We start from the raw sequence: 26,933 nt of genomic DNA on the forward strand, positions 1-26,933 counted from the left end.
AAGAATGGTCTTTTTTTGTGTCTTTTTTTCTTCATTGATTTCCAATTCCAGGTCCAGGTCTTTATATAACATATTTTACACATAAATTCCTAGACTATGCAGTAATTGTAGCTGGTTGCAAGTATAAAATTGTATTTATTGCTATATTACATGCGGACATTTGGTGAATAAGAGAGGTACTAACTACTAATTAATACTAACCTTGCAGATTAACATTTGACTTAATGCTCTGATATATTAATTAGACCATCAGACTGTTTATTCATTATTCAAGCATTGGAGATAATCTATCTCTTTCACTACTTCTGACTGAAAAGTAGTGAACATCTGACTACATATTTAAGTATGTAGAATAGCTATCCTTTATATTCCATAGTACAACAGTATTATTTGTTACTTTATAATTGCATGCATTTATATATCATCCATCTCTCAAGACTGTTCCAGATATATCAATTAAGTATAATTTATTATAACATTCTTATTATTTTTTCTACTTCTTTCTATAACACAATAAGATTGTATTATGATTTGTGTATATAGACTGATATGCAATCAATATGCTTTATTCTCAGCTGTCAAAAGCTTTATTCTCTATTGTGGGGGACTGCTTACAGATGAAGTGATTCAAAGACTGCTTCCTCCTGTGCCCTGTGCTGTTGATTTACTGACACGGTAAACAATAATATTTTTATTTTCATCCTCAATTAACATGAAGTAGCATTCAGTGATAAAATTACAGCCATCCCATTGTTATAGTCTAGTCTACATAATATGATAACTAAGATTTAAGACTTAATTTACTAAAGGAAACTATAAAAGCATGATATTATTAAGATTGTAAGATGAATATTATGAAGATAAGAATGAGTACAGTATAGTATAATTTATATAAAGTGAATGTTTATATATAGTTAAGGCTGAAAAAGGAATCTTGCAACCAGTCCTAAAATTTGCAACCATCACAGCATCCTCATAGTTAATGTCACTGTGATTCTGGCACATATTTATGATGGTATCCCACTGTTGCTTGACCATGATTTGTGTCCTTCACAGCTGGCTTTTGACAGGCAGAAATCAATGTGGAAGCCAGCAGAAAGTCACAAGTCATGATCAGGTGACATCGCACTTAGTGACCTGCCGTGATTCACTTATGACTGTAACTGACAAACTGACATAGCTCTGGCATAGTCACGTGATTTTACTTTACAACTGCATTGTTTATTGATGGAGTTGCCAATCCCAATTGTGGCTGATAAGTGACTGCTATCTGCAGCCACTTTAGTTTTAAAGACAGTGGTCATACGCATGTGTGGGTTTATCAGGATTAATACAGTGAACTGGACTGAAAGGGGGAAAGGCACAGGGAATAAAGAGGATGACCTTGAAGGACTGAGGCAGCAGTCAATAAATGAAACTTGAGCCCAGATCAAGGATGTAATTTGCAAAAATGCCTCTAGTAGCCCCTCACCCACACTCTTCTCCTGAAAACAAAAGACGCAGGAAAGGTAGCATGAACAAGATTCTGTTATTATAACTGTTCTAATAAAAGTATTTTTAGATCTATTTCTTAGTCCTTATAGGGCTGACAAAAGGTGATCTGGAGTACATATGGAGTGTGCATTGTATCTGTTGGCACCACCTTAAATCCTGAGTGTTTTCTTGGATCAGGTGCTAGCTATTGCTGAGCAAGCGAAGGAAAGGCTACAGTTTCTTTAAGGGAATTATCTTCCTTGCTCTGAATTACCTTTTTCCATGGGTATGAAATCAGTAGCAGATTTATTTATTATACAGGCTGCCCATTTTACATATATGACTCTAAATTAATTGAACAGCTTTTATTGTTAACAGTAGGATTTTTTTTTAACCTTTAAAGGCTTCCTTCACTAAATAAAATGTATGGCAGTGCTTTAAAATTATCATCAGTGACATATAGGAACAGACTTTATGAACTGCTTGCTTTGTTGCCTCCCAAGAGTTATGAAGGTATGTATACTTCTTCTCAAAATATTTCTAAAGACTTCCCTCAATCTTGTCTTGCTGTAATAACAAAAGGACAAGTAAAGCATTGTAACACAGAATATAATTAATTTGTATGTAAGAGAAAGACTTAACAGAGAATGATATTTTAAAAACCTGTACCAAATAAATTCCATGCATAATACTAGTAAAAAATAGAGACAGAAAGAGCATAATTTGAATAAAGGTTAAGATTTTAAAAAGCAGTGTATTGTATTCAAGAAGGGATAAAAATGCTGATATCCTTTATAAATTCAGGCATGACAACAGAGCATAAATGGTGTGCATTATAATTCAGAATCTAACTGATCATGTGACCTTTTTGCTCTATGGTTCTTCCTCTGCTTTTTTGTTTTCAGTATTTTTATTTGGTACATAGAGACTGTAGATGTATCCCTTTGTGCAGTGAAATTCAGAAATAAAGGTATTGCTGTAACACTGAGTAACAGACATTAGACCACACAGCAGTTCAACATTTCTAATCATGTGACCTTTTTGCTCTATGGTTCTTCCTCTGCTTTTTTGTTTTCAGTATTTTTATTTGGTACATAGAGACTGTAGATGTATCCCTTTGTGCAGTGAAATTCAGAAATAAAGGTATTGCTGTAACACTGAGTAACAGACATTAGACCACACAGCAGTTCAACATTTCTAATCTTAGGCTGTCCCTCAAAGTCAATTTAAACTGCAGGGTAAACAATTAAAAATATACAACTATTCTTACTGTAATAACCAAGAGTTTTCTGTTTTTCATAACTAATTTGTAGTTTTCTCCTATGACATAATGTATTATAAGGCATTGTAATGGAAGTAGTGTATTACAGGCTAACATATTTCTTTTTTGTTTCTATTATACTCCCGTCTCTATTAAATTCTACATAGTTAGAACCATGAACTATATTTTCCTATTTTAATTTCAGGTAGACTACCCAGTCACTGAAAATGAAAAGAAATTCCAGCTGTAAAAAATAGTTCTCTTGATATTTCTAATCTTGAATCTAGTGTTTCACCAGGGTTTCAATCTTTCAATATCAAATTTATTTCAAAAGACGTAATGTTTGGTACTGCCAAATCTATTTTCTAATAAATAGACAAAAAGAAAATACTTTTAAGTTATTATTGTGTTCAAAAGAATTTTTGCTCTACTGCAATAATTTCTGGAAGAAATAAATTCTTCAGCTTTTCTTTCTAACACTTGATTGTGATATGCTACATTCTTGTTTTAGAAAGCCTTTCATTTTTTGGCATAGAATATTTCATTTGAGATTGTTAAAATCATTCAGGTTTATGATCCACCAATCCACACATTTATCAGAAATCACATGACCTATTTCTGGTCCTTAAAATACTGTTGCAGTGGTATATTTGGGTACCAGCTATGCATTAAAAAACATTTCCTTTCATTTCTAAAATTACAGGAAGTTTTTCTGCTGTTCTTAAAGAACTAGTGCAAGACTTGACTCAATTTGATAACCAGGCAGCCGTCTCTGCTGCGTATCTTCCGCCCTTTTCCCACCACTGCGAACTTGCCTTATTTGATCCGTTACTGCGGGAGACAGAACACAGATTTATTGAAGAGCAGGTACTATATTTTAGTGGTTATTTATGCACACAGAGGACAAAAACCATGTCCTGCAATATCAATTGTATTTCTTCTGTCTTTGCAGTTATTCTTAGTTAACAATACAGCTGGGGGAAGCTTGGAGTTTGACCCATTTGCAATCTATGAGAAGGCTGGGCATGGAGATTCAGTGCCTAAGCCTTTGTCTCCAACTTCATCCATTATCAGTGCATCAACCCGTCTTTTTGGAGTGATATTTTCACAAGTAACAGAAACACAAAGGTAAAGAGAGTACAGTTGAGATTAGTTACTCATGGGAAATAGATTATTTTTCAAAAGCATGCATTTTATCTAAATATTCTTTTTTGCCTTATGAACTAAATCATGATAGGAATTGTCTGTCTTAATTTATATACTATGTGTGTATGTACATACGTATTATGGGGCCAAGAGTTTCCCTCTGAGCAGTATAGCAGTGTGCTGAGTGTTAGGTGAGAGTAATTATGCTCCTAAGAAAGCTGGTTGGATTGTCAGTAGTGGAGTTGTATAAAATAATGTCATAGACCTGCACTTTTTATATGAACTGGTTTTATTGTATAATATTTGCAAAGACTGGAATATGAATATGAATCTGAAAAGTGCTGTATTGTGTTTATTGCATAGATCTTCTTAACAACTCTGTATTCAGTTAGTAATCTTCTCATATGGTAGTTGAGAGATTGTTAAAAAAACTTTGTTTATATTCAACATAAATATGATTTGAAATAAATTGTAGATGCAACTTTATCAACATGTGTGTGTTTTTTAATTAAAAAGCTCTGACATGTTTCCCAAGTTTTCTTAATTTCCTCAAGCCACAAATCCCTGGATTATGGGTATAAGAAACGCGCTGAAATATACTGTATGTGTGCCACAGTAGCTGTTTGAATTTTTTTGAGAGGCAATGATAACTTTGACAAAGAAATATAGAGAAATATGAAGAGAGAATTTAGAGATTAACACTAAGAAATAAACAGCTTTCTGCTGAGCCATATTATATAGACTTTACAGTATATGAAACAGAGCCTTTACAGTATATGAAATGGGAGAAAGGCTAATTATTCAATTTCCTCTTGACTTTGCATGTGTTTAAGGCTGCAAGTGCTGGAACAGTTATTGGCATCCATAAAACAAACCAAAGGATCACGGCAACAGATAATACAGAAAAATATTATATCAGCAATTTGCAGTGTCCTAAAGGTAAGAGCCTCCCTTCAGTTTATTATGAAAGTCAATGATATCTACCATAATCATTTAAGGGGAATCTGAAAGCAAGTTTGCTGTCTTTTCCTTGAAATTACTACTGAATCTTGTTGTCTGTTTTATCTATTACTGAAAAAATGTAATTTAAAAAACAAGTAGATGAATTCAGCTACTGTTATATCTTTGTTGTGCTTCCAAAGTTGAGTCTGTTGAATGGCATCTATAGCTAGATGATATTTATTTCATTTTCGAAGGTATTTATTTTCATACATAACACTAATGCTTGTTTGCTCTTCAAATAAAAGGTGAACCATCTTGAATGGTTTAGCATTATAAATGAATGCAGGCTTGGTTTAATATAACATGCATAAAATACATCATATCAAGAGTCAATGCATTTTCTGCTCCCCTAAAAACTTCATTATAATTTTAAGGTCATCTGAAAGAAGTTCTAAGTGTTATTTCAACAGACTACTATATATTAAATAACTTGAACTTGCCTTGCTTTGATGTTAAACACTGTCTTCACAATGTGTTGCTTTAGATGATGTAATAAAGTACTACTCCTTTTCATTAATGACACAAACTTCTGAAAACCTTTTAACTACAAGAGTGAATGAGGACAATATGCATGTTCGCAGATAACCTATGGCTCTTTTATCTCAAGCATTTTATGCTAAACAAATAATTTAGTATAAATTTAGTGTAGCATTCCGGAACCACTGATTGGTTCAAAATTGGGAAAGGAATCCAGCAAGGCTGTATTCTGTCACCCTGCCTATTTAACTTATATGCAGAGCACATCATGAGAAAGGCAGGGCTAGATGAATCAAAACTTGGAACTAAGATTGCCGGGAGAAATATCAACAACCTAAGATATGCAGATGATACCACTCTAATGGCAGAAAGTGAAGAGTCTCTTGATGCGGGTGAAGAAGGAGTGCAAAAGTTGGCCTGAAGCTCAACATTAAGAAAACCAAGATCATGGCATCCAGCCCTCTCTATTTCTGGCAAATAGATGGGGAAGAAATGGAGGTAGTGAGAGATTTTATCTTCCTGGGCTCCAAGATCACCACAGATGGGGACTGCAGCCAAGAAATTAAAAGATGCTTGCTCCTGGTGAGGAAAGCTATGGCAAATCTAGACAGCATACTAAAAAGCAGAGATATCACCCTGCCAACAAAAGTATGTATAGTCATGGCCATGGTTTTCCCAATTGCAGTGTATGGCTGTGAAAGTTGGACCATAAGAAAGGCTGAGCGCAAAAGAATTGAGTCCTTTGAACTATGGTGCTGGAGAAGACTCCTGCGAGTCCCCTGGACTGCAAGGCGATCAAACCGGACAGTCCTAGAGGAGATCAACCTTGACTGCTCTTCACAAGGCCAGATCCTGAAGTTGAAACTTAAGTACTTTGGCCACCTAATGAGAAGGAAGGACTCACTGGAGAAGAGCCTAATGCTGGGAAAGATTGAGGGCAATAGAAGAAAGGGACAGCAGAGAATGAGGTGGCTGGATGGAGTCACTGAAGCAGTAGGCATGAGCTTAAATGGACTCCAGAAGATGGTAGAGGACAGGAAGACCTGGAGGAACGTTGTCCATGGGGTCGCGATGGGTCGGACACGACTTTGCAACTAGCAACAAAAAGTGTAGCATTCAATCCACTTGCAGTATATTGCCTCTCCTTAATAATTCTTAGCTTCTGGTTCTATTCTCCATATTATGTAATATTACCAGAATTATGTGAGCCTTGGATCCTGAGGATAAAAAGGTGACTGTACATTTCAATAAATAGTGATACTGTTGTAGAATAGCCATTTGTTGAATTGTAATGGAGAAATCTGAGATAATAGAAGATATCACTTTGTTCTATGCTTTATAAAGCCTAAAGAAGGCTATGTTCATGTAGCTGTAGATATTTTAGATTGAGAATGTAATTTGGCATCTAGGATCAACATAATTTGGCATCTAGTATCAAGAAGAAATTATAGCCTGCCTATAATTTTATCTTCCCAGACATAACTGAAGAATTAATTTCCCTTTAGCCTTAAAGTATTTGTCTACATATTTTTAGTTATTGGGGATCTTCTTTAGTAGAGAAGAACAGTAGAATAATAATAAATGTAGTTTTTATATAATCCCTCGAGAGTTCTATCGGAAACAGTAGTAGTTTTTGATGTTCTTTTAAAATCTTCCCAAGATAGAGTTTACTTTGAATCTACTATGTAATTATACCGATTTCTTTAAAAGCCTATTATGGCTTTTTGTAATGCTTATGCTTTTAAACTTCATGTTGCGAGCTGCTCTAAGAGCATTTGTTCTTGGGCAGAATACAAATATAAAGAAAAGTGTATTGATTTTCATTTCCTCTCCTATTTGCATGTCTGTTGAAAGAAGGAAAATATTTACTGTTCAGTAATGATGTTATTTATAAACTCTTCTATATTCCAGCACTTGGCTAGCCATAAGGGAAATTTAGGTTATGAAGAAATCCAAAGCTGCACCTTGAGCTTGATCCTAAGTGCCTTGGAAAGTAACAGTCCCCTTCTAAGATGTTCTGCTGCTGAAGCCTTAGCCAGACTCGCACAGGTGGTAGCTGATAATACCTTCACTGCTGGATTGGCACAAATTAGCTTTGACAAGTAAGCATTTTCTCATAATATGGTTTTGTTGCATTGTATCAAAAATAGGCACCCCTTTGGGCCTATGTTGGGCCTATCAGGTTGACCAGATTTCAATTCTGAACAGACTTTTTTTAATTTATAAAAAGGAAGTATTTAAGGAGCGGAGGTAGAAAAGCAAACACCTAATACAGTGTGTCTCAACCTTTGGCAACCGTGAGATGTGTAGACTTCAGCTCCCAGAATTCCCCAGCCAACACCTTTCTTTCACACACCTTGTTCTATCTTGTTGTTTTTCTCTTCTGCCCCTCTACAGAATTCACTTCTGCCAGAAATGTTCATTCCATAGTTACATAAGGATTCTCTGTCAGCTGAGAATCACTGCTTCTCTCCTTCATTAGCACTTACACCAAACATCTATAGATGTCAGTTTAGTAAATATAAAGTTCTTCAGAATTCATATCGGAAAACTATACATCAGTAACTTAGCAGTTGAATTGAAATTTGTTTGAAATTTTCTGAAATAAAAAGTATATATCACACAATAAAATGTACAAATTATAATTACAACTACTATAGTCTATATTAGATATATATTATTTGCACGTAACTTCTAAGAAATAAAACATTTCTTTTATATCTCTGAATAATATATTTTCTACTTTGCTTTCCTGGCCCCCCAAAAATACATTGGGGAATTGTTCAAGCAGTCATTAAAATTGCATCATAAAGAGTGGTTTGTTTTTCCTGGCAGCAAAATATTATATCTACAATAATTCTGAACACATTTATTGGGGATAACTTTGAAGATATTAATAATGAGATTTAAGTAAATACAAATAAGAGATCAGTCTAATTTTACTCATATGCATTTCAGTAATTGAAATTTAACTAATGGCATATTCATGATTGGAGGAAGGAATACATTTTTTTAAGTTAGTAATTTGTATAGAAACTATACAAAAATATTGAAGTATTATGGAGTTCCGTTCAGATAGACCAGTGGTTCTCAACCTGTGGGTCGGGACCCCATTTGGGGTCGAACGACCATTTCACGGGGGTCGCCAAACAACGCAGCCCGCCATTTTTTTCCCCTTTTCCTTAGCTGTGCTACTCCCTTTTATTCTATTGGCTTTTGAAAGCCAATAGAATAGACTCTCTTGAATAGAGTCTAATTCTATTGACTTTCAAAAGCCAATAGGAATTGTCCAGGCTGTCTGCCCTGCTGAGCCCGCCAAAAGTCCCATTCTGCAAACGGTGCTGCACCAGTTGAGTAGTCCTTGACTTACGACCGGCTGAGTAGTCCTCGACTTACGACTGGTTGGGGGGTCGCGGCATTAAAAAGGTTGAGAACCATTGAGATAGACCAAATCAAGAAATCTACTCCACAAGATGACTAAAACTACTTTTATTGAGATTAACTATAATAACAAAACCTTGCAAATACTATTCTGTTGTGTTTCCTGCCCTTATGCTTCAATAAATTATGAAGTTTCTATTAGAGCTGCTTACAAATGCTGTTTGTTGTAGGCTTGAAATATTTTTTACTATAGACCTACATATATATCTCCGTCAGGTTTATCATCCTCACTGTACAGAAATCCTGGCTTTATAAACCAAAGCAGTCATAAGAACTCTGGCTGCCAAAATTCAATAGGCTATCTTCCTCTTGAGAACTTCAGAGTTATTACAATTGTGTGATTAATTGGTGATGGTGATGATGATATGAATATAGTCCATTGTTCTCCTGTTCTTCTCTCTTTCCTTCTTTAAGGCCTAAAAATTAAATAGTGATTCTGCAACATCTTTCTAAGTCTGCTGTCTACAGTTCTTAGCATCCTGTTAAGCTTTATAATTCTAACACACTTAGAGGGCATTGGATGTGAGAAGAAGGCTGATTAATAAGTTTTCTGTAGACTTTTGTAATGCTAGACTTCATAATTATAATTGTCATTTTATTTTAATCCAGTTGTCTTATCATTCTTAGGCTAAAATCTGCAAGAGATGTGATATCAAGAACAGGACATTCTTTGGCTCTGGGCTCTCTTTATAAGTATACAGGAGGAATCAGTTCCACTCATCATCTTACTGCATGTGTTGGAATACTTTCTACTTTATCTCAGGATAACACTTCACCTGAAGTACAGGTATGTATTGTAGATAAAGATGATGATGAAGACGATGATGATAAATGTCTAAGTGAAAAAAGCCCTACACACATACACAACACACACACATGTTTCAATGTTTTAAACAATGAAAAAAACAAAGAGCTCATTGTCGGTTTCAGAAAAGGCAGGCACAGCCACACTGTGCATTAATGATTCACCTGTGGAGATGGTTACCAGCATCAAATTCCTGAGTGTGCAATTCACAAGTAGGCTGGCTTGGTCACTCAACAGCGAGATACTGGTGAAGTGGGCACAGCAGCGCCTGCATTTTCTCTGTCACATGAGAAAAGCACATCTTCCTTTCCCTGTCCTTACCACTTTCTACAGAGGGACGATCAAGAGCATTCTGTCATACAGCATCACAGTCTGGTTTGGAAGCATCACTGCTTCAGACAGGAAGGCAGTGCAGAGAGTGGTGAGGATGACAGAAAAGATATTGGCAGTTTCCTTCCTTCCATCCAGGACATAGCATATAAGCGTTGCTTGAGCAGGGTCTGCAAGATTGTCTGGGATATTACACATCCTCTTCATGACCTGTTTTCTTTGTTACCTTCTGGGAGGAGGCTTCGTGGTATCCGAAGCAGAACATCCAGATTCAGTCACAGTTTTGTTCCATACAGTATTAACCTTGTAAACTCTAAAGCTTCCTCCTTCCGTTATGTATTCAAGATGGACAGTGATTAATATTTATATGTTACTTATATGTAAGGGTGTAGATCTATACATATGTTATATATAGTATGTTTAAATGTGTGTTATGTGTGTGTACATTTTGAGAGCAAGCAACTAAATTTCATTTTTAATGTGTGCCATTGTGCCCACAGTAAAAAATGACAATAAAGGTTATCTATCTATACATACACACACACACACACACACACACACACACACACACACAATTCATTTCCTGTTCTATGGAATGAAAATTAACATTTATGTTGTCTTATTCAAAAAATACATTGCAAAATATTATTTGGACTTTTAACATATTTTTATTGTTTTGGTATTTATTGGTGGGATAAAGCCTACTCGTGAGTGATAGCAGAATTGATGGCAGAAAGACTAATCATGAGTGATAAACAATCCTCTGGCAAAGTTTCTGGTGAGCTATCCTTCCTTGTTTTTCCTTCTTTCTATTACCTCTTCCACAATATGGAGAGAGAGGAAAAACAACATGTGCTAGGAATTTGAATCTCAGATAATTAAAAACTATTTATTCCCTGAGTTGATAGTGATACAATTGCTACTGTGATAGACACAGATGTCTCCCACATCTATACTGATGTCAACTTAGGCAGGTGTGAGTACACTGAAGCAAGATGATCTATGCAGAGTAGAGCCCCCAGATGGTTGGACAACCATGGCCTAGATTGTTTTATTCTGTATATGTATTTTACACGTTATACTGTAGTGTGTTGTTGGCATAGTATTTCTCACCATTTCATTGAAATGCTCTTATTTTACACATAACTTTAGTTTTTATCATACTTAGCAAATTATTTCATTTTTTTCCACACCCATTACACATGTTTTGTGTCTGTGTCTGTGTGTGACAACACTACATTTTTGGTATTTTACAGACGTGGGCACTGCATTCTCTGTCACTGATCATTGATTCTGCTGGTCCTTTATATCATGTGCATGTGGAACCTACCCTCTCTCTTGTTCTTATGTTGTTGTTGACTGTGCCTCCTGCTTATACTGAAGTCCATCAAAGCCTTGGTCGCTGTTTAAATGCACTTATAGCCACTTTGGGTCCTGAGTTGCAAGGTATGCATACATTTGTAGCAAATGATAGTTAGGAGCCAAAATAATAATCATTGAGTTAATTTGCTCCCAAAATATGCATGGAAAAAACCATGACAAAAGCTTTAGAGTATTTGTATTTTTACAAAGTCATGCACAATCTTATTTGTCTTTCACTTGAGTTGTGATTTATCTGAGATCTTGAAATAAAGAAATGCTCTTTTTTCCCTCTTAATAGAGAAACTTCTAGTAGCCAACAGTTATTAATAAATTATTATAATTAGGAGAGTGAAGAATAAAAATGATATTTCTCAGATCAGAAGGACTCTGATCAAAGTAATTGTCCTTGTGTTCAAGACAAAGATGGAGTACTGTCTTCTGAACATGCACGCGTGCACACATATACTGTACATAAAGACTAGATTACTAGATTATTTTGTGTAATTATAACTGAGTTGTCTACAAGAAACACTAGTGTTCTCTCACTGCTTATAAAATATTATTCTACATGTGGAGTCCAAAGCTCTGAGCTTTGTTGTTTGTTTGCAGACATTCATTATTCATCTAGGTGACATCATCAGTTTTAGTCAATGTGGAGTTTACTCTTTGTTTAAATACAGTAACTTTTGCCCAGCCATGTTGGTGAGGGTGTGGGTTTTCTCCTCAGTAATTCCTTGTTTTCTGCTTGTTTGTTTCCTGTTAATCCCTGCTTATCTGGGTGTTGAATGCTGGAGAACATGAGTTCTGGTCTTTTTGTTTCCTTCTTAACTTTCTTATTGTCTCTTTTGAGTGCTATATAAAAGTGGTTTATCTGTATGTGCCTGTTGATGGCTGATTTGTCTGAGTGCCTAGCTTCCAGGAATTCCCTAACATTTTTGGACCTAAAATGTTCTCAGTTTCCCAATTGAAACTATGATTGATTCTGCCAACGTGCTGTGAAATTAAGGAGTTCTTGTCCTGTGTTTTGACTGCTAGTTGGTATTCATGGATGTGCTCTGGTTAATAACAACAACAACAACAACAACAACAACAATAATAATAATGATGATGATGATGATGATGTTGGAAGGGACCTTGGAGGTCATCTAGTCCAACCCCCTGCTCAGGCAGGAAACCCTATACCATTTCAGACAAATGGCTCTCCAGTCTCTTCTTAAAGAGCTTTTTTAAAGAGCTTTTCACTAGCACTGATGATATTACCTAGTTGGGTAATAAAATGTCTGCAAGCAAACAACCAAGTTCAGGGAGACCCAAGGAGCCCACAGTTCAATCCTGAACTACATATATTCCCTTCTTTTGATATCCTAGAGGTGCTGTGGAAATAATTGTACATTTTGTTTTAGTAAAGCATGATCTAAATAGATTTTAAAAGCATGTTAATAATTTGAGGAATGTCTTTATTGTAGTTTGGTTTTTACTGTTTTGAAATGTTCTTTGACTAATGAACATTTGCCTTATTTGCCTTATGTGTAGGCAGCAGTGCTGCAGTCTCAGCCTTAAGGGCATCCTGTCTCCTTGGCTGCGCAGTGATGCAAGATCATCCTGACTGCCTCGTCCAGGCTCAAGCTATCTCTTGCCTTCAGCAACTTCACATGTTTGCTCCTCATCACGTAAACCTGTCTAGTCTTGTAAAGTGCCTTTGTGTAAGTATATAATTACACAGCTATATAACTCTATAGTTACATAGGTATGTTATAAATCTTTTTTCAGTGTTATTTGCAACTTTAGAATCAGAATGTTCAGATTAGGGTTTCAAAGAAAAGCGGTTTGTGTACCTAATTCAGCAGAATCTTTTGAAATAATATAATCCATTGCTTTCAGAAATGTGAACATAAACTTTATATTAGCCAAGTCTCATGACTGATTTTAGCACCGTATCACAAAATGACCCTCTACTTTGCACATGTGTATAGTGGTGTATGTGTGTGTGTGTGTGTGTGTGTGTCTGTACGTGTGCACATGCGCGTACCGGTGTCCATGTAAAACATATATGAGAGTTGTTTCCTAGTTGGATGAACTAAATTAGTTCAGCACATTGAGGAGGAAGGTAGGGAAGAGTGCAAAATATTCTGAGAGAGAAGGAATATAATTCCTTACGATATTCCATGACTCTTTCCTGCTTGCCTAAGGACAAGGGTAGGCTTATAGCAGGTCAGCTGGTTTTGGTAGGAGTAGGATTATTATTCTCTGCTGGTTAAAAAGCGGGATGTTAGTTACTTGACTGATCTGCTAACTGACTAGGGAATTAGTTTCTACATTGTTTCCGTCTCCTATTCTCTCTTTTTCTCTCTCTTTTACATATACACACACCACACACATATAAAAACACAATCATACACATATGCATAAGTGCAATGGGAAGAAGACAAAGCCACTTTTCAGTACTGCATTACAAACTCTCCACCAAGCAGTCTGTGAATTTTCACTTCTTAAAGTTGGTGAAATCCTCTTTTTCAGTTCCGCTTCTGGAATTAATTTACCAGTTGGTGAAGGACATTTTGTACCAGTCTCACGAGTAGAGAGAGAAAAAAATTTTTTTAAAAAAAACAGGATCAAGAATTCTGCCAAATATTTCTAAGAAAATACATTTTCTAAATATAAATTTTCAGACATGGAATATATTTTTTTTTGTTTTAATTATTTATTTATTTGTATCTTGCCTTCATTATTTTTACAAATAACTCCAGGTGGCAAAGATATTTAACACATCTTCCTCCTTCTTTTTTCCCCATGAGAACAAACCTGTGAGGTGGGTTGGGCTGAGAGAGAGCACCCAGCTGGCTTTTTAAGCTAAGGCAGGACGAATTCACTGCCTCATGGTTTCTAAGCTGATGCCTCAACCACTATACCAAACTGGCTTAATACATGAGAAATTCAGTGTTCTGATTACGACAAACATTAATTCCATGAAATTGAGTAATTATAATTCAGCAAATTCATACAACAGCCTTCCTGTGAAGTTTTTTTGGGAGGTCGCAGGGTTAAGTATGGTGAAATGTAAATTATTAACAGATTTAAATATGGGAGACAAAACATTCACTCATTTCCTTTAAAAGGTGCTTTAATATCTAGTATACATTTGTTTTTTGTATAAAAAGTTGGCCTGTTGGATAGCAGAAGGAAAATGTTATTAGGTGTTGATATATCTGTATAATCCTATGGGGGAATACAAGGGAGTGGATGCTTCTCAAAGAGGTTTGGAAATAATATAGGTAGTCCTTGACTTACAACCACAATTGAGCTCAAAATTTCTATTGTTAAGCAAGACAGTTGTTAAGTGAGTTTTGCCCCATTTTATGATCTTTCTTGCACTGTTGCTAAGTGAATCACTGCAGTTGGTAACTGTAGTTAATAACAAAGTTATTGCGTGAATCTGGTTTTCCCATTGACTTGTCAGAAGGTTGCAAAAAGTGATCACATGACCGGGGACACTGCAACCATCCTAAATACAAGTCATTTGCCAAGTGTCTGAATTTTCATCATGTGACAATCGAATGCTGCAACAGTCATTTGTGTGAAAAATGCTCATTAGTCACTTTTTTCAGTACCGTTGTAACTTGGAATGGTCACTAAACACACGGTCGTAAGTCAAGGACTACCTGTATTGCCTACACTAGCATGGGAACCAATAGTGAATACTTTTGCCATCACTGCCATTTAAAGCATTGATATTGCGAGTATCAAACTGAAATTAGTGCTTATTGAGCTACAGACTAATTCTGAAGTTAAATAATATTAAGAGAAAAAATATATACTAGTGATTTTAAAATAAGCCTTTGGAGAAGTGATCATCATACTTTTCTACTAAACTTCATGATGATGAGGCTATTTGTTTAGCTCTGGTTTTAGAAAGGTGTAACCGTCAATATTAAATACTTTTGAATGTATTATCCAACATTATAGATGGGAATATAAATTACAGTATATATTATTTCCACCTGATTAAATCTGCCACTGCTGATGTGAAATTGGCCTTTTTATATCTGAAGTCAATGAATTTTCATCATAGGGTGATTTATGTTTTTAATATTAAACAAAAAGTACATAGTCTCCAGTATGGTTTCAAATTAGTACTTAATATTTGGCTTTGAACAACTTTTATAATAGCATTCTTAATTTTAAATAAAATATTAAATAATAAAGCAATAATAAGCAAATATTTTATTACTGCATTATTGAAATAAAGTGATGCAGTAAATTTATTTTGTATTGCTGAAGTCAGGATCACTGGATTCTAATATCTAGCTTTTATCATGACTGGATTATCATTTGTTTTTGTGCAGGAAATCTTGTTGGAAAATTCTGTGTTGGTAGGTCTTTGTGCATTGTTAACACTTCAGCAATGTTCAGTCTCTCTGTGTGTGTGTATTTTAATTTTTTCCTTTATTTCTATAGTTAACCATTAATGAAAAATAAAATATTTTTAGCATGTTGGGTGATGTGTTGTTTGAGCTGAACTAAATTCTCTCTTAACATCTTTTTACTGTAACTGGCATTCTAACTTTGTGTGTAATTTATTTTTACCTTATTTTAATATAGCATATTAAGTGCAAAAGGAGTGAGCTTCAATTGTCTGTATGTGTGTATAATTTCTCTATTGCTTGCTTTTTCTGTGTTATTGTTTGCTTTTTTTCCTTTTTAAAATATGAAGAATGAAATAAATTGGAAATGTGCATTTTGCATTGTCTTGCAGTTGAGCTTTATTTGTTCTGGCTTTTTCATGTAAAAGCAGAAGACTTTTTAAAAAGCATGCCTAAATCTCAACACAGTGAAACATCAGCTTAAATAAATGTATAAAATATTTATGTTTATTTAAATTGTTAATTTTCAGCTTATTGGTATATTTCAGTTTTTAGAAATGTGGGGACATATTTTTGTACGTATTAAGCAACTTCTTTACATTGGGGTGCATGTAACAAAATGTAGAAAATTAAATCACATTTCCTTTGATTATCAAATTGTGATTTTGTAGTACCTCCTCTTAGAGCCTGCTCTAACTCCTTTTGCCTCTCTTTCATGCTAATGATGTCTCAATAACCAGCACTGGTTATTGTTTATTGTCCAAACAGACACCTTTGCATGAGACACTCACCTTAAAGTTATTCATTTTTGACTCTTGCATATCAAAAAGAAAACTAACAGTAATAGTTTCCTATTCACTAGTTGTTTCCTCCATTCTCATTTTCAGCACAAAGGTTCAATCCTGAAGAGTGATAATTTTAATGTTGTTTAGATATTTAGATATTCAGAAAATTGAGTTATTATTACTCAAGAGTATTCCTGAGGATTTATTACATAATTGTCATAAGGTGCCACCTATGTAGGGTAGACAAGGAGGCAATTCTCAGTAGTGGTCCTTGTTATAGGATATAGTACCTTTCCCCCTCCCCCAAGGTACACCTTGGCCCTTCTTTTCTGGATTTTCAAAAGTGGTTGGAAACTGTAGTATTGTATCAGGACTCTGGCCCATTATGAGGACTTGTGAGTGATCCTGTAATATTATATTATGATCTGGCCGCGTAAAATTGGAAGTGTCTTGGCGACGTTTCGACGAAGTCCCATTCGTCACCTTCAGGCTGGTGTTTTCAGCTTCGTGCTTTGAGCAGCAATGTGTGGTCTTAGCTGTTTCTTCCTTTTAACTGCCAGTGGGGGTATGAACTGATTGGGTGGGAGCTTGGCTGTGTTCTGATTGGGTGGAGGTGTTTTCTGAATGGTTAGGAGCTTGGCTGTGCTCTGATTGGCTGGGGGAGTGTTCTGTTTGGTTGTGCTCAGGTTAGTCTGAGTTGCAGAGGGGTTTGAGATTTTGGGCTGCCTTGTTATTTTTTGGCTTCGCGTTCGTGATCGTGCCTCCTCTTCATGGAGGGTGTCAGTTTGCTTCATGTATGGATTGGAGGGGTTTAAAGTGGCTAATGATGCAGCTGTGGTCTGGCTTCTGGTTTGTGGTTGTGCCTCATCATCGGTGTGGCTTTGGGTTTGTTTTTTGCGTGGATGTGTGGTGGTGACTTCCTGTGTGGTTTTTGTGAGTGTGGGTCTGGTATCATTTTTTGTGTTAGGGAGTCGTTTGTCAATAAGGGCGGGTTTCCAAATGGCTGGTAGGCGGGAGGTATCATCTCGCTTGTTCATGCTGTGTAGGCGTTTTTCTATCTCGATGGCTTCTCTAATTATTCTGTTATTAAAATGTTCACTTTTGGCAATGCTTCTGGTAATTTTAAAGTCAATTTCATGTCCTGTGGCTTTTAGGTGTTGGACCAGGGAAGATGTTGGTTCCTCTTTTTTGACTGAGTTCTTATGTTCTTCAATGCGTGCACTTATTCTTCTGTTGGTTTGTCCGATGTATGTGGTGGGACAAGTGGTGCATGGGATTTCGTATACTCCTTGATTTTCTAATTCAATTTTATCTTTGGGGTTTCTAAGGATGGTGGATATTTTTCTGTTTGTGCAGAATGCTGTTTTGATGTTGTGTTTATGGAGGATCTTACTGATTCTGTCTGTGGTGCCTTTTATGTATGGGAGGAGGGCTTTGCCGTTTTCTTGTTCTTTGTCTTGGATTTTAGTGGGGGTTTCTTTTTGGATTAGGTTTGTAATCTTATTTCTATGGAATCCATTGGATGTTAGTACATTGGTGAGAGTGTGTAGTTCGGGTTTTAGGTGTTGTTCGTCAGCTAAGCGTTTTGTTCTGGAGATGAGTGTCTTGGCTACAGAGTTGATCTGTGCTGGGTGGTGGTGTGAGAGAGCGTGCAGATAGCGGTTTGTGTGTGTTTTCTTGTAGAAAGGACACACCAAGAAAAACGGCAAAGATCCTCCATAAACACAACATCAAAACAGCATTCTGCACAAACAGAAAAATATCCACCATCCTTAGAAACCCCAAAGATAAAATTGAATTAGAAAATCAAGGAGTATACGAAATCCCATGCACCACTTGTCCCACCACATACATCGGACAAACCAACAGAAGAATAAGTGCACGCATTGAAGAACATAAGAACTCAGTCAAAAAAGAGGAACCAACATCTTCCCTGGTCCAACACCTTAAAGCCACAGGACATGAAATTGACTTTAAAAATACCAGAACCATTGCCAAAAGTGAACATTTTAATAACAGAATAATCAGAGAAGCCATCGAGATAGAAAAACGCCCACACAGCATGAACAAGCGAGATGATACCTCCCGCCTACCAGCCATTTGGAAACCCGCCCTTATTGACAAACGACTCCCTAACACAAAAAATGATACCAGACCCACACTCACAAAAACCACACAGGATGTCACCACCACACATCCACGCAAAAACAAACCCAAAGCCACACCGATGATGAGGCACGACCACAAACCAGAAGCCAGACCACAGCTGCATCATTAGCCACTTTAAACCCCTCCAATCCATACATGAAGCAAACTGACACCCTCCATGAAGAGGAGGCACGACCACGAACGCGAAGCCAAAAAATAACAAGGCAGCCCAAAATCTCAAACCCCTCTGCAACTCAGACTAACCTGAGCACAACCAAACAGAACACTCCCCCAGCCAATCAGAGCACAGCCAAGCCCCTAACCATTCAGAACACACCTCCACCCAATCAGAACACAGCCAAGCTCCCACCCAATCAGTTCATACCCCCACTGGCAGTTAAAAGGAAGAAACAGCTAAGACCACACATTGCTGCTCAAAGCACGAAGCTGAAAACACCAGCCTGAAGATGACGAATGGGACTTCGTCGAAACGTCGCCAAGACACTTCCAATTTTACGCGGGAGAAAACCCGAACAACCAAAGACCTACATATATATATATATATATATATATATATATATATATATATATATATATATATATATATATATATAACATATGATTTATAAATGCTATTGAAAAAATAAACAAAATAAGAATAGCATTATTGCATTTAAGTTAATTAAATAAAATAATTCATTTCAATAAATTATTTGGTAAATTAATAAATATTAAAAATAATGTTAACACAGCAAGATCAGGTAGCCTATTCTAAAAGGAGAGTTTATGTTGTCCTGTACTTTGATACATATTGTATCCTTTTTTAGGTTTTTTTTTCTTTTTGACACAAATTAAAAATGTAGTAATTTTCATGAACTGTGTATTAAAGTAAAAGTTGTTTAACAGTTAAGGGAGTGTCTATTAAATTTGAACATTCATTAGCTCAAAAATTTATCATATGAGGGCAAAACACACACACACTCGTACATGAAAAAAGCCAGCTTCAATTAATGTTATTTATTCATGCATTTAGCAGTACATGAGAAAACTAACTACACCGTGCTTAACTTTGTTTTTAGCACATGAGAAATGTATAACATATTTATTGGAAGAAAGGAACCTTTCAATTTTAATTTATTCTTGGAGGCATGTTGCCTCTCTGTGAGTTGTGCCTCTCTAATGAGTTGTAAATTGGAGTAATGAGATGGAACTTCCAAGTTCAGAGGAGGAACCAATAAAAGATATCATCAAAACAAGCCCTAAAAACTAATACAGTAACCTGATTTCACGGGTTGACGGTTCTGTTTCCCCAGCTACATCACTCTTCCTTTTTGCCAGCCATAGCTTCTGCTGCTCTTTATCATCATCTAGATTTTTCAGTCACTCCTGATCACTGCAAGACATCATTCTTTGCTGCTTGCTTTTCATTAGCTTTCTGTATTTGGCAATCACTAATTTCAGATCCAGGGTCTTCAGGTCTGCACCCATATAGTAAAACAGGGTTTTTCCCCAACTGTTTGCAAATGTTGATGTTTTTCTAAGCTGTAGTTGAAGGTTGAATATTAGTTTTTAAGATTTGGGCTGGGTATGTATCTTTATTACTTTCATATTCTAATATCACCTTTTTCAAATATCTCTTCCTATTGATTAGTCTGGGATGATTAATGTATTTGGGAGCAAAAATATGCAATTTTATTTTTCAACCATTGTGCACATTTTTAATGCATAAGTAGGAACATCGTTAAGAGTGAGAAGAATCTCAATGCTTTCAGTGATGTTTTCAGTATCTCATTTTGATATCTTCTGACACATAATGACTGAAGAACCAGTGTTGGAAAATGGTGATATAATTATGACTTTTAAAATGTATGTTAAATGACTGTTGATGCCCAACGTCTTACAACAGTCTTGGACAACACAGCTGTTCATCTGCGATGGTAGTTGTAAATCCACCCCACCTTTCATACATATACATGTAGTCCTCAATTACAACCATTTATTTAGTTTCAACAGCACTGGAAAAAAGATTTATGACCATTTTTCATACTTAACGGCCATTGCAGCATTAGTCATGTGATTAAAATTTGAACGCTTGGCAACTGGTTTATATTTATGACGGCTGCAATGTCCTGGAGTCATGTGATCCCCTTTTGCAACCTTTTGACAAGCAAAGTCCCATGGGAAAGCCAGTTTCACTTAACGACCATGTTATTAACTTAACAATTCCAGCGATTCATTTAACATCTGTGGCAAGAAAAGTCATAAAATGGGGCAAAACTCACTTAAAAACTGACTTTCTTAACAAAAGAAACTTTGGGCTCAATTCTGGTCATAAGTCAAGGACTACCAGCATAAATAGATCTAAAAGAACTGCAAAAGAGAGAATCAGAAGAGTTCTAGAACTGGAAACCATCTCAGTTTGTCATTATTGTAGTGATATTGCCAAACCCAGGTTGTTCCTTAAATACCTGGTCTTTTCAGAGTATTGCTGGCTGTTAATAGGTCTGGCTTCCTCCAGCATGGGAAGGCCTGCCCTTCCTTTTCCAGGACAACATGACAAAACTTTCCAGAACAGTGGTTTGTTCAATCAACTCTTTTCTGCCAGAAGCCCACAATTTACAGCAAGTTTTTGGAAAGGACTAATGTAGTACAGTGTTAGATGTAAAATCCCACTTCTGCCTATTGTCCACAGCTGGATAAAAAAAAAAAAAAAAAACAGGAAAAAAATCCACTTTACATTAATACCCTTGTTATCTAAACCACCAGCAGGTAAATTGTCTGATCTTTTTACTGGCTGAGTTTACTTAGAGTAATTCAGTTCAGACTTTGAATCAGATGCTGCCATTTCAGGCTATTTATAGATATTTGTACCTACTAAAAAATACTTCTCAGGGCAGAGCTTTGCTTGCATGTTCTCAGTGAGCTTTAAGCTGCTCAAGCAACTCTGTAAGGACCAACTACATTATGCTAACACCTCTTACAAATGTCCGTGTTCTGTCTTCTGCTGAAACTCACATCTGGCTTTCATTTGATTTTCTTCTTGGTGCATAATGATCTAAGACCGCTGCCGTGGTTTCTTCTCAGTCACTCCTGTGGGCCTTCTGCCATAGCTTCTAGGCACAATTTTCCAAAATCCCCTAATAGTCCTGGAATGTCTCCCCCCCCCCATCTCGTATCTTTGGTGCTTTTGCCCTGCATACCTCTCTCTGGGAGGAAGGTAGAATATATTTTGAACTCTCAGCATAGGAGGGACAGCCTGAAATATTTTACTTCATTAGAAGATCCATCCAAACTTTTTGCATTCTTTGGAAGCAGAAAATAATATTCATGTGGCAAATATCTGTAGCTTAGGTGTAAGATGATAGTGAAGTTCTTCCGAACTTGTGGGTTGGTTTCCGAACAGTTCGTTACCAGCCTCTTTCATTACCAGCATCAGAAGCCTCTCTCTGATGACTCATCACAAGACCCTCACTTGACACAGCCACACCTGAAGCCTTATAAATAGAAGAACACTGACACAGATGTTACCTAGCCTGGTAACGAAATTTTGAAAACCAACCCACAAGCTTGGAGAACGAACCTTCACCCTCATAATATCCATGTGTTATATCTCTTCCAACTGTCCCATTTGTAACATCTTCACAAATCCAAGTTTCCACCAGCAGTTCTCAGGAGGAAAGAAACTTTTTTTTTAGGAGAGAGCAGGAAACAATTGTGTCATTTCTAAGAGAAACAAGGATTCCTGAGGATGAGAAAAAAGTGTTCTGGAATGGAGAAGTTCCTGATTAAAAAAAACATGGAAATGCCCCTACTTTCTGTACTTCTTTGTCAAAAGGAGGTTGGTGAGTGGAAGAGGTGCTTGAAAGCAAAATTCCTTGTCAGCTCCAGGTAATAAAGAAATGGGGGTGAAAGGAAGGGCAGAATACTTTATTGTTTTCTATGACGAGAGATTTGTCATAGGTAGGATGATAAAATAGAGATGTTGTAAGGTGTGATACAGGTGAGGCAGGAACAAGTGGATCCCAGGGTAGAAAGGCCCCTCAGGTAAACTTTATGTCACCTGCCTCCCACTGTGTAAGGACTAAAAAGAATAAGGTAGAGCCAATGATGCTAAGTCCATGCAGCCCAATGCCTGGAGTTTAAAGTCTGGAATATAGATCTAGAAATGCTTCTGAGTTACTTGTTTAAGACATTATACTTCTCTGCATTGAATGTTGTAGGATACAGGTAGCCCTCAACTTAACAACCACAATTGAGCCTCAAATTTCCATTGCTAAGCAAGGCAGTTGTTAAATGAGTTCTGCCCCATTTTACAACCTTTGTCACAATTGTTAAACAAATCAGTGCAGTTGTTAAGGGAATCATGTAGTTGCGAAACAAATCTGGCTTTCCCCATTGATTTTGGCTGTTCTGTCCAGGAAAACACAACTGTCATAAATACATGCCAGTTGCCAAGTGCCTGAATTTTGATCACATGACCATGGGGATGCTGTAACAGTCATAAGCGGTCATAAGTTTTTTTTTCAATGCCATTGTAACAAGTAGTACAAAATGTCACTAAATGAATGGTTGTAAGTCGAGAACTACCTATAGTTGAATCATGCCTGGGAATCTTCTGCCAAGTCTAACCAAGAGCTAATTAAGAGTTCGAAATCTGAAGAGTTACTGTTGAATGTGCCTATGAGTGCCAATAATAAGGATGCCATCTGGTTTATTAAATTTGTTTCTTGTGTACACTTTTCAGGTGAATCTCTCTAGTTCATATCTATTATTGAGACGTGCAGTTCTAGCTTGTTTGCATCAGCTTGTGCAGAGAGAGGCAGTTGAAGTATCTGAACATGCAGTGGTCCTCGCTAAAGACAGTAGAGAAGAATTTACTCCAGGTAATACTGAGCTTTTGAGGTTACTTTTTTTTTTCAGATAGACCATTGCAGTATTTGTATTTTTCACTCTGTATACTGAGGAACACTTCAAACCTGCTCTAAGCAAGCAGCCTATAGTAGTGTTTCTTAATCTCAGCAACTTTAAGTTATATATGCTGGCTGGGCAATTTTAGGTGTTTAAGTCCACATATTTTAAAGTTGCTGAAGTTGAAAAACACTGACATATAGGATTCAATCCATTTGTCACACGAGCTGAAATCCTCTTGGCAACAATCTTTCTTATTTTCCTTCTCATTTCCACTTTTCACTTTTCTAACAGGTTTTCCTTGGAGAATCACTCAACCCCAAAAACAGAAAAATGAAAAAAAAAGAGAATTGCCTGTTCCATTGATAGAAAATATTTTACCAATAGAGAAGAGTATTGGGTTTTACCCATCATAAAATAAACCTTTAACATAGCAGAAATGGTTGATATGATTTCTGCCCGGCATCAGAAACCCACTGTTTATATAAAACAATTGTATTTCAAGAAGAAATATGTGAATTGCTCATTTTGTCTATAGTTCCATCATAGATACTATTCTGGGGCATCCTTCTTATTTACTAGTTTGAAATATATGGGCTATATTATATATGAGGAAGTCAAACCTTTAATTTTTATCTATATTTTCAACAACAACAAAAAATCAGAAACAAGATATTACCAATTTGTAAATTTTGCTGGTTTAAATTAGTGTAACAAATGCATAATTTGTATTTGGCTGGAATCTTTCAATCTGCATGTTTTCCTGCAAAGTATTGACTGATTATGTGATATCATCAATGTCAACTTTTAGCAACCATATAGATAGATCTTCTCCCTGATGATCTGTCGCCAGTCTGGCCCTTAAGATTTTTTAACCGTGCACCCATCATCGCTGTAATCAAGCCCACCACCCTTACTGTTGGTCATCCTTTTCTCCTTCAGCCCAGTATTATGAACTTCTCAAGGGAGCTGTGTCTTCACATTATATCTTCAAAACATGATAATTTGAGTTTGGTTATCTGCAAAATATACTTGTCTGAGTGTGTGAGAGATACATGTATGAGAGAATGAATGAATATTTACCGTAAAAAATGTAAGAGTAATCTCCATATTATATTTTCAAACAAAGGAATGTCTTGCAGGAATACATTTCTCACTTCAAGTTGCAGCCTGGGCTGAAACTTGCATGATTTGTTGAAACAGCAACTTTATCCATGACTTAATTTCTGCTAGAAAATAAATAAAACTAATGGAGTAACTACAGCAGTGGGGAGTTACTGAAAATAAACCACAGTAGCAATAACAAGGATTTATAAAACAATGCTTCATTTAGAATATGTCACCAGTATTAGTGCTGATTTGTGGCCTGATGTTTAGATAAACAGATCAGCATAATCCTATTATTATTTTTCTGAAATATGTGCTTTATGTCTTTGTCATTATCTCGTCTAGATACTAAAAGAAAGATAATGTATGGAGCTGGCATTAATCAAGAAAACACAACCAAACAGCCTCATACAATTTTTAAATATGTCAATTTAAGATATTGTAGTATTTCTAAACAAAGCTGATATTTTTTGATGGTACAGAGTCACATTTTTAAAGAGTTTTTTTAAAAAACAATACTAGGAAATATTTGAGTAATACTTTAGCCAGGTAAGTAGCTAAGGTTCTGCAATTCTTGTTTAATTTTGGGATTATGGATATAAGAAATATTAAATCAGCATTGTCCCAAAGGTGCTATTTCCAACTGGACTTTCTTGGTTTTTTTCCTTTGAAAAGGTTTTTGCTTCTCATCCAAGAGGTTTCTTCCATTTAGAAGCTTCCTTGGATGAGAAGCAAAACATTTTCAAAGAAAAAAAAAACAAGAAAGTTCAGTTGCCTTTTGGAAAAAGCACCTTTGTGATAACCCTGACCTACAGTAGATGATTGAGAATCTCCATAGACTTTAAATCAGCAGCTATCTTCTAAAACAGTATCAAAATTATTTTATTACAGTATGTAATTTCGAAAGCTTTCAATTGCAATAATTCATTGTTTGATTTGTGCTGATCATATTCATTTTTTTTATTTAAAAACGCAGTTGTTAATATAGGTGAAATAGGCCTTGAAGGAGCTTTGCTGAGCTTGTTGGACAAAGAATTGGACCCCAAACTGTGCCAAGATATCAGAGAAACTCTGACTCATATGCTTATATCAATGGCTGTTGGAAAACTCTCCTTTTGGCTGAAACTCTGCAAAGATGTTCTGGCTGCTTCTGCTGGTATGCATACCTTCTGCCCAGAATGGCATCACACTATTTTCATCAGGGAGGAGAATAATCCAATCACAGAAACATAGAGTTCGAAGAGATTTCAGGAGACATTTATTCCAATATCCAATATTTCAAAGGTCTCACAACTAATTTTGGATATAATAAAGTGATTTTGGATATAATGTGATTCATAAAGTCACCTAATTTGGAGGATTATAGAAAGGAAGAAAGAAGCCCTAATTTTTTGGCCACTAGGCACTTGAAATAATGTTTGCCTTTAGCAGCCTGTATGGATGCTAACATCATTATCAAGGGCCCGCTTTTACATGATCCTGGTCTTATCACAAAGACAATGGAATGGTTCTTTTTGAAATGCTATCTAAATGGTGCTAATTTTTTATCGTGAGGCTTCCTAGTATTTTTTATCATCAAAAGAAACAGTTACGTTGTAGGGGAGCATAGCAACTTAAATATCTTTTCCTTTCCTATTCATTTGCCTCTCCATTTCCTGCTTCCTTCCACATCTGGTTGCTTATTCACCCTGACCTTTTCATGGTTATGACTTCACCTTGCTGTTTTAACCGTGTTACTGAGCTCAGTAAACAGTTTGCATTCCACTTTGTGTCTTAATGCAGATTTTACAACTATAGCTTCAGTGGATACAAGCCAAGAAGAAGAGGGTACTCAAGTAGATGATGAATTGGCATTAACGTTGGCAAAGAAGGATAAATTGCACCCATTCCCACATCCCCGATGGTCTACTAGAGTTTTTGCTGCAGAATGTGTTTGTAAAATTATCACCCAGTGTGAGAATGCGGGCAGTGCTCATTTTGACATAGCTTTAGCACAGGAAATGAAACAAAGGGACTCAAGAGGTATGTGCTGATGTTGACTTAAATATCAACTGGAAAATATCATGGAATTCCAAGCACAGATAAATTTAATTTTGATAAATAATCATTTTCATTATCATTTTTATCACAGTTGACAAGAAGTCTGTAAGCTTTTAGATATAAATTGCTACTACTTTGGCTCAATGAAACAATTCTGTTAAATATTAACTGTTGAAGCACTTCTAAAGACAAAGGATGGACTGCCCACCTATTTTGTTACAGGTTATAATTTTTACATTGCGTGATGCATTGTTTATTATTTGTATGTGTTGCTGTCTTTGGACATA

The 26,933-nt window shown here is 36.1% G+C and overlaps 1 protein-coding gene across 4 annotated transcripts in view; it reads left to right on the forward strand.

The window, feature by feature from the left end:
* The window catches only part of HEATR5A (HEAT repeat containing 5A), a 78,463-nt gene that overhangs the window by 31,152 nt on the left and 20,378 nt on the right, over positions 1–26,933 (forward strand). For 3 of the 4 annotated variants that reach the window (XM_039351890.1, XM_039351891.1, XM_039351889.1), the window contains 13 exons: positions 576–675; positions 1,877–1,986; positions 3,438–3,601; positions 3,687–3,862; positions 4,714–4,819; positions 7,271–7,461; positions 9,428–9,587; positions 11,192–11,381; positions 12,831–13,000; positions 15,641–15,667; positions 23,336–23,474; positions 25,583–25,762; positions 26,389–26,628. In XM_039351890.1, coding sequence (XP_039207824.1) covers positions 576–675; positions 1,877–1,986; positions 3,438–3,601; positions 3,687–3,862; positions 4,714–4,819; positions 7,271–7,461; positions 9,428–9,587; positions 11,192–11,381; positions 12,831–13,000; positions 15,641–15,667; positions 23,336–23,474; positions 25,583–25,762; positions 26,389–26,628 — 1,953 coding nt within the window. The remainder of the gene's footprint in view (positions 1–575; positions 676–1,876; positions 1,987–3,437; positions 3,602–3,686; positions 3,863–4,713; positions 4,820–7,270; positions 7,462–9,427; positions 9,588–11,191; positions 11,382–12,830; positions 13,001–15,640; positions 15,668–23,335; positions 23,475–25,582; positions 25,763–26,388; positions 26,629–26,933) is intronic. The other variant, XM_039351892.1, reaches the window with a different exon arrangement.

This window comes from Crotalus tigris, unplaced genomic scaffold (genome assembly GCF_016545835.1).
Source record: "Crotalus tigris isolate CLP2741 ecotype Arizona unplaced genomic scaffold, ASM1654583v1 scf7180000018371.15429387391:27106975, whole genome shotgun sequence".
Taxonomy (NCBI): Eukaryota; Metazoa; Chordata; class Lepidosauria; order Squamata; family Viperidae; genus Crotalus; species Crotalus tigris.